This window comes from Leptonotus elevatus, chromosome 5 (genome assembly GCF_054856555.1).
Source record: "Leptonotus elevatus isolate MCC_2025b chromosome 5, RoL_Lele_1.0, whole genome shotgun sequence".
NCBI lineage: Eukaryota > Metazoa > Chordata > Actinopteri > Syngnathiformes > Syngnathidae > Leptonotus > Leptonotus elevatus.
Genome location: NC_141243.1, coordinates 6492891 through 6508276, shown reverse-complemented (window position 1 = coordinate 6508276; position 15386 = coordinate 6492891). Strand labels below are relative to the sequence as shown.

Genomic DNA, 15386 nt, shown 5'->3' with positions numbered 1-15386 from the left:
GATTTGCAATACATGAACTAATAGGACGCAGCATTTTTTCACAAATAAATACACACAACTTTGCAGATAAATACTGCATGAAGGAACAGCCACTTACATTTCAACAACAATACAGTATTTCATAATATCTCTTTTGGTAATGATCTGGAAAAGAATGCTACACTTTTATGCAAGCTATTCTTGCATGTGAGCTGTTCTTCCATGGGTTCGAGGTTGCTTCCATGCATCGAGCCCTGCTTTCTCAATCAAGGTTTCTCAGTCAGTGTTTTCTTTGTACTCATCTGGATCCAGCCCTTCTCTCTGCTGTTACTTTGTATTTTTAGTCCTGTCTGCGTTTTTTTCCCACACTTCCACACTTTGTGTGACAGTTTACAGTACTATATTCTGTTATCTTAGATGGTTGATAAATTATGTTTGATCGTTTTACTATTATTATTATTTTTTTAATTAAATAGCATTTAAATAGAAATTCACTTCATAAAGTTTGGAATTGTGGAAAATTTGACTTTCGGTAAAGTATTATTTAAGAAAAGACCTTTACGGGAAGGCTGACCTTAGCACATGACTGATGTGACCTCTTAGATTGTCGTCATTTGCGAAGACATCAGCCTTAACCTTTTTAGGTGGATTACCCTGCCAGTTTGCAGGTGTGTTCCTGCATCCCTCGCTCAGTAAATGGTGTGCACCAGCATGTGTTCCTCGCTTAAGTGGACATTTGTGTGTGGGGAGGCGGAGGCGCAATTGAGCAACAGTTGCCTCATGTGCGTTTGTGAGGGTGGCTTCTTGGAGATTAAAAGATAAAATGTGTGCATGTGTGCGTCCGCTGCGGCTACATACAGCTCGATGCAGAATAGAGATTGATGGAGGCTTGCCTTGAGGAGGATACTCTGTTATCTCCTTGTAATTAAAACCCACCTCATAAAGATTATTGACTCCCCCACCGCACAAACTAGCATGCTCCCTGGCTTGGCAGGGTTTGCAGAAGAAGGATTCTTAAAAAATAAAAAAAATAAATACGAAGAAAAATAGCATAATAAGCAGTCCATATTTTCCGATTTATGCGGAACATTTAGATGTGGTTAAATTATTGTAATGTGCTATAAAACCTGAATGTGAAATTTGTAATCCACTTTGGAAAATTGCTTACTATAATGCATTAACATTCCCTGAAAGAGCTTTGGAGTATGCCAGCTTTTTTGTACACCATAATTTAAAAGTCCTCAATGTAGGTACTAAATAAAAATTTATTAGTTGAAGGCATAAATAGGCACGCTGAGATGAGTGATGGCATACTTGCGTTTTTGTTGATAACATAGATTACATAGCATGTGTGAGTGTGAGTGTGTGCGTGTGCGTCTCTTGGGAGGAGAGTTTGCATCTCAGTACTGATCTGTACATTAGCTCCATCTTTTAAACCAAACCAAGCTGACGGTGTAATTCTCTGTTCCATTTAACTTCTCGTATTCGAGGTCAGTGTTTCTATTCCAATTGGGAAGAAATCACAAGTTATAAGGATCAGGAAAGGAGCTAATCTGAGGTAGACTGGCATCTAAATCCCTGTGGGGCCCCAGCTCTGCTATTTCTACTGTACACGTAATTGTGTGGGTTGTAAAAGTAGACCTGCAATCAACCTGGGGACACACCAATGAGCGACGGCGGTAACATGACATGAACGCCCTGTGGCAAGATGACACAAGAGAGTGTGTGAGAATATTTGTTCATATTCTCAGCAGGTGGAGAGCTTCTTCTCTGGGGTCAGATCCCTTGTGGGTGCTTGCATCCCGGTCACAAAGGGATCTTGATCCCACAGCTTGCCCCGCTCTCAGGCCGCAAGACGTGTGACTCACGACACTCAAGTTGATATGCTAAAAGTCCCCCGTCCACACTATAGGAAATATTTGCTTCAGGGACCAACAAGTAGAAGAGTAAACATTGTTGTATTTGCCTGACAAGCATTCTTTGAATGAATGATCAAACTGCCCCCAACATTGTTCACTAGCTTGTCGTCAAACCACATGTGTTAGTTTTGCTGATATTCAAAATTGTTTATGAACAATGCTGCAACATGGCTGACAGCCAAGCAAAATTAATTTTCTCAATGAAAGTTTCAGGTTAGACGGATTTTGCCAAGCTGTACTACAGTAATAAGTTACGCAGGCACTGTTTTACAACAAAATGTTTTTATATTTTCACATGAACCTGTGATTACTCAAAAATATAAATATATATATTTTTTTTAAAGTATCGGTTGCCAAAATTAATTGTTCCGCTTAGAAGTGACATCTAACTGGCCACCGCTAGACAATAACTGTACAGTATATATTATGTTTTTCAACAAAATATTTTAATATTTTCACATGTACCTGTGATAAAAAAAAATTATAATAATTCAAGCAAAGAATGGGGAGTCTTAGTTGCCAAAATTCACACAAGCTTTCACAGCAAAATTATTATTTTATTTAAAATTAAATGCCATAAATTTTATGTAATTATAGAGAAAAACGTATATAGATTTTGCTATAAATTATCTGTCAAAAAAATTGGGGGCCCCTTATATATTAAGAGTAGTAGTGGTTTTAGCACTTGGTATTTAATTTAGTTAATTCCATACCATGGTCTAGTTTCTTTCAAACAAAACAAAAAGCTAGAGGAAGATATTACGTTATTACTAAATGTTTCCCCCAAAACATTGTTTATCTAGAATTCCCAAGTTTTTCAGTTAAAAATCTTGACAGCTAAGAAATCGTTTATATAATTTATATGGCTAGTTTAACACATCACAGTCTGTGATAGTCAATGTCTGGGATGCTTGGCTCTCAGGATTCATGAATGAGTATGAACACAAGGTAATGTTTGATTTGTTTGCAGGTGTGTGATGTTACATGTTGTACCTGTTGATGGCACCCGCTTTAGGTAAGCAGTCTAACTGTGTTTGTCTCCGGTTGATTCAAATGAAATGTTGTTCGAATCCAGGTTTGTGTATTCTGCTCCAGCACTCTACATTGATAAACGTGTCTTCCCCGACTTCAAATGATGCCTTCTGCTCCTCAAAGTCCTTCCTCATTCACAATCCACCACCCATCAAACCATAATTCATTTCCAAGGGAAGCATCGTTACCGCACAGTCGGACCCAGCAGCTTGATATGCGCTAATTATAGTGTGTGTTTTACATGCTGGATGACTTTTGCTTCGAGATGAGCCCAGTCTCTGCTTAGTGTTGATAAAAGTGCTGCAAGTACTGTCAATGAACATGTGACTGGAGTTGTGTTTGTGTTTATTCATGTGGAGAAGCCTACAACAGACTGAATGCACATATCGAGTAGACGTAGCGTACACTGCCTCTGACTATTAACCATGCAAAAGACACTTTAACCACATTACCTAAGTCATTTCTTAATTCCAACATTCTTGCACCAAACCTGACACGAGCTGCCAGCCACGGCTTCACAACGTTTCTGATATTCTCCGCAACCTCCGTGATCCTTTTAGGAGTGTGCATCACTCGCTACTACATCAGCACTAAACGCGCCTCCGTGCCTTTGGCTAATCAGGCTGATTGGAGGTGTCCTTTGGCTCACCTGGGGGCTTCCAATCCTATTAGGCCAACCGTCCTGAGCCGAACGCACCCAGCAGCCGTTCGTGTTTGATCACTGGTGCTTAGAGCCCACACTTGTCCTCTTATGTTGGTGTTAAGGCAGGAGGGAGGGGAACGGTAGGGTGGGGTTTAGTTAGGGATGGCGGGGAGGTGGGGGTTCAAATGTGATCTCCTTAACTCTCCAGGGGGGCAAGAGGGTAGTTTGGTGCCCCACCTCCTTCACTGACACCCAACTGGAGCTGGTCTTCAAACTTTTGATATCAGCCAAAAGGCATAACACGGCAAGTTGTTTCCAAGGAAAAGTGATTAATGGAGGGAAGGAAACACTGTGGCGAGGAGAGGAATAGACAGTCAAGTACGCTGGGGTATGTTGGGAAATCAAGGAATCTAAGACCAGTTTTTATCATTCCATTGATCTATATATGTCTGTATCTGCCTTTCATCTATCCATGCAAATCCCTTCAAAAAATGTATCTGGGACCAGATGATTTTATTATGTGCAACCATTTGACAAAATTAACTCGGGTAAATTCAACACACTATTTTTTGATGGTGTAGCTCATCCAATACACCTGATTCTAATGACCAACTCATCAGCACACTCTGCAGGAGCCTGATAATAATCCTCCTCATTTGAATCAGGTGTGTTGGAGGAGGGAAACCCCTAAGGCATGTACAGTAAGTGTCCGGTCCTCGTGGTTTAGTGTTCTGCATGTTTTAGATGATTCCCTCCTCCAACACATCTGATTCAAATGATCAGCTCATCAGCAAGCTCTGCATAATGATCCTGAGTAAGGGTGTGAATTGCCTAGTACCTGGCAATTCGATTCGTATCACGATTCATAGGTCACGATTCGATTCAATACCGATTAATCAGCACTGAAATAAAATATTAAGGCTCAATGTTCCATTAATATAACATTCTTCCATGCTTAATGTGTGAATCCTAACCCTAAGTAAGATGTTTTGTTGAATATTCACATAAAAGATTTATGTTTAAAAATCGATTCGAGAATTGCACGCTGTAATATCGCGATATATTGCCGAATCGATTTTTTCTAACACAACTAATCCTGAGTCAAGTCAAGTTTATTTATATAGCCTTTAATCACACAAGAGTCTCAAAGGGATTCACATGTCCTCAGTTGACAAATATCAACAACATCCCCTAATCGAACGACAAGAGGAAAGGGAAAAACAAAACAAAAAACATCAGGCGAAAAATGAAAAAATCTAGTGTGTTGGAGGAGGGAAACATCTAAAACATAAAGAAACCCGGCCCTTTAGGACCGGAGTTTGACACCTGTGGCTACTTGACGGAATAAAATTGAGTAAATTCAACACAAATTTTGTTTCAGTCTCCCCATTTAGGGCTTCTACCCAACTGCCTGTCCATCCATTTATCTTTCCATGCCTAGACATTTACCTATCATCCATCCATCCATCCATCCATCCATCCATCCATCCATCCAAATCCAGCCATTTTACATCCATCCAACCATGTATCCTGCATCTAGCCTTTACTTATCCGCCAACCCATCAATTTTTCAATTCATCCTACCTACTGTCTATCAGCCGACCTATTCATATCAATGTATCATATCATCTCCATTGTCATCATCTCCATTGATGCAAGTGTGTTTCTATCTATCTCTTTCCCAAATTCTCTCCCATGTACTCCACTCATCACTTTGTCTCTTAACCCCCCCCCCCATATGCTATTATTTTATTTATCTGACTGCAAGCCCATCGCAAGTCTCTGTTGTGGCTCTCCTCTCTTTGCCCCTGCTTCCCCCCCTACACACCTCCTCGTCCTCCTCTTTCATCTGGCCAAGAGTGTCCAAGAAGAGCCATGTGTTTCCAAAGTGGACTGGATGGGAAATCGAAGCTGGGCTTCTGTGTTTATCAAGCCCGAGCTCCGTCACCTTACTCCTACTTCTGTCTGGAGGGCTCCGACAAATTGGTGACAGCAGCGACAAGCGTGGAGCACCTGTGCTCCTTTTTTGGGGGTGCACACGTCCACACAATGCACACACACAGCGTAGCACCTTGGCCCTGTTTAGTTTTATTACAGATGTCAGGTGAGGAGGTGGAGGTAGGACTGCTGTCTAAAGCCCCCCCCACCCACCACCCACCCTCATTTCCACTATGCCGACACCTTGGCTAACAAGACCTGTGAACCGCAGTGACAGAGCTCCTCGGCTTGTCAGAGTTCCAGTCATTTAATGCCAATGTGTTGGCCCCAGCTTCTACCCAAAAGGGTTTTTATATGCACACAAAGACACAACTGGTTTCACAATGTGCCACTGAACATTAGCCTCTGCAAGACGACTGCTCCGTCGTCTTAATTCTGTTAGAAGAACGTACATTTGCTAAAATATTTGACGTAATTGCATTTCTCAGAAATGTGTGCCGGTCGCACTGTTCTTGGTACACGAGTTGTCCTGAGTCATTACATGTAGTTTCGTATGGATTGAACTGCACAGAAACCCTCAAGCTCAATATTTTTTTCCCCAAGTGCCATCTCTTTTTCACTGCCACAGCCATGCACAGGTAAGTCAAGTCAAATGGAGCGCTGACTCGGGTGAGAGCCCTAAACAGCCCTGCTTCCTTGGAAATGAACTGCGCAAACAACGTCTGGCTATTGTGCCTAAGCGCTTACAATGATGCCATTTAAGAGACTATTGATCCACCGGCGCAGGGTCAATCACTGGATCAATGTTGTGTGTGTCGGTCAGCTCGAGGGCTGCTTGACTGTGTGAGCGAATAGATTGATGAATGGCTGGATGGATTGACAGAGAGACTTGAGAAGTTCAAGGTTGGATTTGTGGACAGCCGATTGGGAGGGACATCAGTGTCGGGTCTATACAAACGTGAACTTGTGGGGAAGGTGTTGAAGGTCTCAATCGTCTGCCCTTTTTCGCGTAATACTGGAATTGGATACTAAACCCTTTCCTCCTCTGAAAACCAAAGTGAATGTTTTAGTCATATAATAATCTTTTTTTCTTATTTTACTAAGAACTGGCTCCATAACAGTACCAAATGTAGAGCATGTTCTGTTGCTCATGGTTGTTTCTACGTCATACTTTTTACCACAAAGTGCAGGTTGACTTGGCTTGTAATAAACAGAGGGCAACACGGTAGAGTGGTGGTAATGGACTGAACAAAAATATAAACGCAACACTTGTTTTTGCTTCCATTTTTCATCAGCTGAAGTAAAAAAAAAAAAAAATTCTATGTGAACAAAGGCTTTTTATTCTCTCCTTTTTGTTCACAAATCGATCCACATTTGTTAGTGAGCACTTCTCCTTTGCCAAGCAGGTGTGCTATATCAAAAAGGTTACTAGACCACATTGTTGAACTTTAAGTTGAGCTCAAAAAGAGTGGGAGTGTTTATATTTTTGTTCAATTTACTCAACTATACCCTCCCAACATGGTAGTCATTTAATTTGTCCATTTTTTTATACTGCTTATGCCACTGTTGGGAGCAGTGAGGACCCAGTTGCAGGGAAGCAGAATGTTCTCAAAAACAAACACTCTAAAAACAGTTGGGTCATGACCAACTTTGGGTTGTTTTGTTTCATATAAACAGAAAGACAGACCAACAGAAAATTGGGTCAAAATATCCCAAGTCCATAGGTAATCCAATTTTTTACCCAAATTGGGTTGTTTTTATCTCAGCAGTTTTAATAGTGTACACTCTAATAACAGTTGGGTCAACCATAAAAAAAAAAAACCCAGATTGGGTCAAAAAGGGGGACCGGCCCAAATAAATAACCCAAAAACAACCCCAAAAAATGGGTTGTTATGTGGGTTATTAATTTAATTTGACCTAACTTGGGTTAAAAACTGTAGCTCAAAAAGTTGGTTGGGATACTTTTTTCCCCAATTCAATTGGGTTATTCAAATGAGCCCACAAATTTGATGAAATGAATAACCCACAAACAACCCTAAAACATTGGGTTGATTTGTTGGTCATAAATGTACTTTAACCCAACTTTTTGGGTTAAATAACTCAAAATAACAAAACAAACAAGGTTCCTAGATTATCAAAAACACCAAATGTTTTAACAAAAGTCCACAAAAAAAAGTCCCTCAAAACAATTATTACAAAAAAGACATGACATATGAGTGGCGAGGAGAGCTTGTCCTTTAGGTGCAGACTGTGCTTAAAATCTGACGAGATTTATTGACGTCTCTCATGATATCCTGAGCATTCACAGTATGGAGTATGCATAGCGCTTGCGGGACTTCACGCATGACTGTAGTTGAGAATCTGGATTTTTACTTGATTTGAAAGGAATAGTTTTCCCCAAAACGTTCAGCGAGTGCCGTCTTGACCTTTCGTACCGTGGGAAACAGTAAGCGGGTGATAACATCAAATAATTTTTCTTATTAGCGCATTCCACCGGGTATATTCTCTTTATTTGTTTATGCCAGACTTGATTGACCTAGTTACCCAGCTCTTGGCAATGCAACACGAAAGTATAACACAAAGCAACTGAGGAGAGGTGTCGATTCTTTATTATTCCTCCATTTGAGACATACGAGTAAACACACGCATGCACATTGAAGCGGTGATCATCGGGGAACGGCTGAGGTCATGCCTCATGACGAAGTGAGTACGGGGAAACAGCTCATTTGATATTCCATGAGAGATGTCAATTGTGCCCTCAGTGTATTTCTATGGAAAAATTGTAAATAGACCCTTTGTAAATAGCTTCTCACACTGCCAATCACCCTTTCTGCTCTCTGCACCGCAGCATTAAAAATTGATCCGTAGCCGCACTAGGGTGAAATGCTAACATTGCTGCCAAATGACTGATTAAAAAGGAAAACCTTTAATCTTTGCTTAAAAGTGTCTTCTGCCTTGGCATGCCTTTCCCCTGTGCTCCTCGATCTTCCAAGACTGCGAGGGGAAGGAGAGGGGGGGGTCGCGGTTGGGGGGGAAACCGGGTCATGCTTCATGTAGAGTCAGCGATGTACAGTGATATGGCTCCAGAGGTGAGGGATTTAACTAAGAGCAGATTTAGGAAGCAACACGCTCCGCTCTCTTCGGAATTTAACCCCAAGCCAAAAGGTTAAAATCACATTTGAGCGTCCCGTCAGAGGAGGCAAATGTGTTGGCACTGCCGCTAATGGCGCACACAAAAAAAATCCCATGCAAGAAATAGCTGGATCATGTTGACAATGCAGCATGAAATACAGTTTGCCATGCCTCAGGTTTGCTAAGAAACTGTCTCTGAATGCTGGTTTCACTCACAAAAATACAGCATTTGCCTTTTATGACTTCCCTTTTTACTGCTTGTGAAAATATCCCCTTGAGGGAGAAGAATTAACCCCTACATACAGTACCCTTATTTTTGACTAAGTACTGTACAATGTTTCAGTCCTGATATAAAGCTCTTTACTAGGGACTCGGACTCACACCCGGGATCTGCGTTCGCTCTCCAGTTCACGTTAACGCCTACCTGAGTGACCAACGCAAGCACGATATACAGTAGAACTTCAGTTCTATTACTTTTATATCCCTTGACCTTTTACACAGTAAAAGGACATGAATTGTGTTTCAGGTAGCGACAAAAAACAATAGAGATTGTGTTCACCCAAAAAGTGACAGAGAAGAAACGGCCAAGGTTAGATAAAACACCTACTTTGTCTTGCGCTATATTCCATATTCATGTTCCTTTGACTTACAGTACTTGATAGAGTTTTCAAATGTATTGATTTATACTGTGTCATCCCAATTTACGAGTACGAGTACGAGTGAGAATCCACAACTTTTTTCTTTTTTTTTTTACTGTCAACTTTTCTTTGATTTAAACAAAATTGGCCAAGTGAATGTAATTGGATTGTATCGAGAAATGTTCCATCCATCCAGTAAAGCAATTAACATATACGGTCTGCTTAATTTGTCTCTTGTTGTGCAGTCCTGATTGGGAAGTGGAACACATGTCCAGGAATGTTGTCACAAAAGATATATTTCAAATCGTTTGCTTTGTTCAGTGCATTAGCAGAGGCGATTGTTGAGTTGTGGTAGGGCAACTTGTGGGCTTCTACACAATACCCTGAGCATCTGACAGTTCCTGGCCGGAAAAAAAAGACCTGGTTCTGTCCAATTTTTTTAATCTTTTGGCAAGCTCAAGAGGACCCGTTTTAAAGATGTTGTCGATATCATGATGATGGATCTATGGTAAAGTGTAATCATCTCCTGAGATCTTACTTCAAAGGGGAAAACTTGTAGATTGTAGTTGAGATTTGAAATGTGTCTTTTGCGATACCAGTCCTGGAACTTTTCTGACACACCTCATTTTCCACTCAAGTACAACCTTTAAAGCATCAAAGTGTTGATTATGTTCTGTTGAAGGACCTCTAAACTGCCGCGCTCACCCAAGCTCCCGCCCCCCTCGTCTCTGTCATTCAGGTGTTTACTGTCATTTATACTCAGGCTTTTGTATAATCCTCTCACCACACCTGAGCGCTCCCCACTTCAGTGTCACTGGATTTACTCTCCCCACCCGTCTCCCTCTGCCTCACTTCGCCTCTGCTCCAGTGCGCATCCTTTTTTCACGTTGCTTCACAGCCATTCTTATGCACACGTTGTCATTTTCAAATGTAAATAACCAGAGATAAAAAAGACACTTAACAGACATTTTTAGATTTTACACACGCTCAAACCCCCCCCCCCCCCCCCCCCTCGCATATGTTCTCAGTCATCCTTCTTATCAGCCAGCTTGTCTGCACGGGCGTGTTTGCCTGTAGCTAGGAATTAGAGGTTGTGATTTAACTCATTGAGACAAAAGAGAAAGACAACCAAACATTAATAAAACAAATGATTTGGAGAAGGTGAAGAAGAAACGAGCGAGGGGATGAGTGGAGGGGAGAGTGAAGCAACGGCAGAAATGGGCCAGTATGTATTTCTGTTCTACTTTCACTCGGCGGAGGCTTCATTAAGAAGTCTGTTTCCAGAGCAGCGCGTGCTTGTATGCGAACATACATAGTTAGTGATTGAGATTGTGGTAGTGCACGTGCACAAATATGCAAATACATGTGCATGATGTTAAAATTATTTGTGCGTTCTAGAGGCAGCTCTTAAATTATTTACACCCAAGGCTCTCTAATTGGTATCAAGATTTTTTTAAATGGGGTCAATTATTGCTATGCCGTTCCATGAACTTTTTCTTTAACGTCAGGTCTGTACATGTTACATGTGTCGCTGCTCCACTCTGTGGGAACTCCACCAATATGGAGGACCAAAATCAAAATCAAAAGATAAATAAAAATATAAGAGGAAGAAAAAAACCGGATATAAATAAATTAATTCATAAATTAAATACCAAAAAAGGCAACCTAAATAGAAATACAAATAACAAATAATACACATAAATAAATAAATACAAAAAGCAGGATTAAAAAATAAATAAATATAAAAAAATAAATGTGGAAATAAATACAAAAACAAATATGTCACATTTTTTCGTGTGCATGAATTCTAATTTATTTGGCATGGGCATAGCACCAACATGTCGCTCAACTAATAAGCAAATAGTTCAACCCAAGACCACACTTAGGGTTGCCCATCTCATTTGAATATCTTGTACTTATAATTTTCATGATGATATTGTCTACAAAATGAAATAAATAAATATGAGAGCATTTTTATTTATTGATATTTAATTGTATTTATATATTTATGTTTATATTTATTTTCACATTTATTTTTATATTTTTGTATTCATTTTTACTTTTAAATATTTGTGCACATATGTTGCTGATGTTGTTTTTTCCATTTATATTAGTCTTTCAATATTTCATTTGGAAATTATATTCTTGAAATCCGTAGTTATTTATTTATTTAATTAGACCGTTTTGGTTCTCCATACACCGACGCACACCAAGCAAAATGTAGTATTATTCCGAAAACAGATTCGGTCTCGCTGTGTACATATGTTGTGTTGACATTGTACAGTACATATGTTCTGTAAGTGAGATGATGAGTCATAAATGTGGGTTGGAGCGGGAGGCACGTACACACACAAACCCTCACACAGCCTACAGCGATGCACAGAGCTGGTATTAGATTTAAGCTCCTTAATCAGACCAATTATAATTTTTCTGTGCAATACTTAAGGCAACTTAAACAGCAGCATTTCTTCAACTCTACACTTGCAGATAGGTGTACAGTAAACAATGTAATGTCCTACATTTATACATACACATATGCATAATGTAATCGTGAATATATGGAGTCATTTACTGTAAATCCCTGAATACAAAATATGTTTTTGTGCATTGATGACAAGACCTTTAGTTTTGGCATTGTAGTTGATTAAGACGTCATTTCATGAAATAATTTTTATCACTTATCTTACTTAGCTTGTAAGTGTAAGGAATATCGTATTATGCTTTATCTTCACAGGGCTTCAGACACGTTGGCCTTGAAGAAGACGAGAGCGATAAAGAAAGAGAGAGAGGGCCGAATCAGAAGATTTGGATTGTGGAAGGCGAGTGAGTGGGCCTGCCGATTTGTTCTGAGCACAAGAACCACATTGCATCTTTTGTCTTCTGTGGCATCGGAGGATCCCAACCTGCTCGGTACAAACTAGCCTTTGATGAAACTCGAATCATTTCATATGATTAACTAGCATCAAAGCTTTGGTCAAGAATTCCGCCAAATATGATTTATTGACTGCATTCATTACCTTTCCAAAAAAGATTCACTCAATGTGAAACTTCTCAGCAAATTGTGACACTTAAGCGTAACGGGAATTACCCTTCATTTTATGTTAGTTTTAAAGGGATTGTGTACACCTCGAGGCAGTATTCAATCACTTTGATAGGATTAAATAAGCAACTGAATATGAACTATTTGGCAGGCTTAAGGTATGACTTCATTAGGCTGCTCCAAGAAGATTTGAGGACAAAAAGCACGAGAAGACATAATAGCCGAAAGCTGGCCACAGTTGGTCTTGGAGATGGAGATTATTTACGGTGTCATCATAAAGAGATCGTTAGAATGTTCAGTTTTACAGTATGTGACTGTTTTCATGTAAATCAAGCAAATGAAGTCTGATGTCACATTGATTTACTCATTTTCTCTTTACTGTACGTCTTTGTCTCTTCAGGAAATTGAAAAATGTCTGCCAACCGACGTTAGTCCAAAAATCTGGAAGCGATAACCGAACTTTGTCCCGAGTTGTCACGAGTCCCAAACCGAGACCTCCTGAGAGAACTGCGGGTTCTCCGGATGGGAATGTGTGCGCTCTTGTAACAGTTGGTGTGTGTGAGATTGCCCGTCGAGAACTCTCTCTCTCTCTCTCCGCCATCCACACAGAACTTTATCGTGTTTCGTCTCAAAGGAATCTGTGAGTCATGTTCAATTCAATTCTACTTTTTGAACAGTGCCAAAACATAATGAAGTCTTCTAAGGGCACTTATTGTGTAGCGCTGACCGCGTTCTTCACAAAAACCTGACAATTTCCCCCTGTGGGCAATCACTGAGCCACAATGGCGAGGACAAACTCTCTTCTAACAGAAAAAAAAAAAACAACCTTGAACAGAGCCAGATTCAGGCTGGGCAGCCATCCAGCAGTGAATCTGGAAAAAATATGTTTTATTTTTGAAGCTTCATGGTATGTCAAGTTGCGTGTGCTATTTGAAATCAAGATACACAGTCTCCATTCCAAAAACCACCTAAACAGCTCCACCAATACAGAAGCCACTATCAGATTATATTAGCTAATTGTGCTCTTAAATGAGGGTGGTAACTCCATAAAACTGTTTTAAAAGAACTCTTAAGACATTTTTTTTTTAATGCACGTTGTTTTTCTTCTCTACTTTAGCCCTTAAGGGCATTATATTATTATTATTATAAAACATGTCCACCCAGCTCCCACTGCTTATTACCAACATCCCAGTCATCACTCACATGACCTTTGACCTCATCAGGAAGCAGACTTCAAGCTGCCTGTGGGAGACGCTGAGTGTTAAACCGACCTCACTTGAGATGATTCCATACAATCGAACTGCACTGATGACAATGTAATGCTTACAGTATGCTGCTTGCTCAAAACATAAGCAAGCCCCCCCAATCGCGGACCCCCTCCAGATCTTGGCCCGTTGTAAGACATTTCACGGTGGAGTGCTTTCAAGACTGAACATCTCCGTGGCAGGAATCACATGTTCATGCTACTACGATTCTGCTCACTGTCAGGAAATTGATTTGTTTCAGGGATAAGACTGAATATGATGAGGCTCTTCTACCAAAAATCGGATCATTACCAAAAAAATAAAAATACAATCCTTGGAAAGCTACAGCATTCCAAAGTGAAGTCTTCATTAGCCTTATTTGACTCAATTTGACTCACAAACCTATTCATCAATATACAATGTAGTCTACTAAATCTTTAGAACATATTCTGCCCAGAGCAGAACTACTGTACAACGGCTCAGAGTTGTCATTTTTTTGGTAAATGATTTTCTTCTGTGGTGCCTCAATAGTGGAATGAACTCTGTACGCCTCCCAGAGGAGCCGTATTACTCAACAAATAGTTTAATGAGTTGATTGTTGTTCAAAGTATTAAAACCTGTTGCTTTACTGACCGTAATGCAACAAGTTGAAAACATGTCTTCCAACTTGCAATAAGCCTATTTTGTTGTGAATGTTTTTGTTTTTTTCTCAAGGTGGGAGGCCAATTTTATTCAGGTTTACTTTTATTCAAATTGTCACATTGTCAAAGCTCAATTTTCCAATCATTCATTCAACCATTTGCAGTGGAGTCGATCTCTGCATACTCACAGCTCTGCAAATTTGCAGATTTATTATTAGTATTTTTTTCAATATACATAAAGGTTTTTAATATTTAGTTTTTTGTTTTGTTATTGGGGGAAGTTTCCCTGTTTTTCATGGAAAACATATATTGAATGTTTATCAGCCTTTTCTGAAAGTTGTTTGCGTTTCAAAAAAACTAATAAAAAATTTATATCATACAAGTTATTAATTATAGCCGTCAACTTTTCTTTTTTTTTTTACTAATTTTGAGAAATGCAAGGTAACTTTTTTAGATTGTTTGCGCTGATTCTGAATTTGTCCTCGTTTTTTCTCTACTGCATCTGCTTTTCAAAATAATAATATAATAGCAATAAAATTATGTGTGATATATTAATATATCTAGCAATATTTATGAATTAAAAGTTAGGTTCAGCAACAGGTGGATATTTTTTTTCCTAAAACATTGTAGCTATGAAAAAAAATGTATTGTGCAAGCTTTTCTCTTTCAAAAAATAAAAATAATGTGTCAAAATCCAGATGTGTTAGAAAAATACCCTTTTAAATCTGTGATTAAAATGTGCTGTTGACCAATGTCATATGCAGATTTTCACCATTCAAATCCCAATCTCCCCGTGAGTCGACTGTAAGGCTCTTTACTTGCGTTACACTCTTTGGTACCATTAATGAAAAGAATCTCTTATCGGACTATTGCATAGCAAGACGTAAAACAAAAGCGATTGTTGTCATGAGGGTATAAAGATAGTTTTCATGAACTCAAATCTTTTGCAGGACAACATTTTTGCAACTCTGTTCTCGCAATTAGCAAAGTAGCTTTACTAAATTGTCAAGAGTACGTAATTCGGAGGTCATCATTACCCTTATCTCAACACGTTGTCTTTTGCTGTGTGTGATGTGTGTGTCTGTGTGTGTGTGTGTGTGTGTGAGTGTGTATAGGTTATGTGTATCATGTCCGGGGCCTGCATGGAGCCTCCTTGCCAATCGATTGAAGGTGAGAACTG

The 15386-nt window shown here is 39.6% G+C and overlaps 1 protein-coding gene across 4 annotated transcripts in view; it reads left to right on the top strand.

Moving 5' to 3' along the window:
- Positions 1-14846, top strand: part of LOC147173489 (uncharacterized) — a 236402-nt gene extending 221556 nt beyond the window's left edge. For all 4 annotated transcript variants that reach the window (XR_015094919.1, XR_015094920.1, XR_015094921.1 and 1 more), the window contains 2 exons: positions 12016-12191; positions 12722-14846. Coding sequence is in view for 1 of the 4 variants with exons in the window: in XM_086076984.1 (XP_085933110.1) it covers positions 12016-12108 (93 nt within the window). In the remaining 3 variants the exon portion in view is untranslated. The remainder of the gene's footprint in view (positions 1-12015; positions 12192-12721) is intronic.
- Positions 14847-15386: the final 540 nt, after the last annotated feature.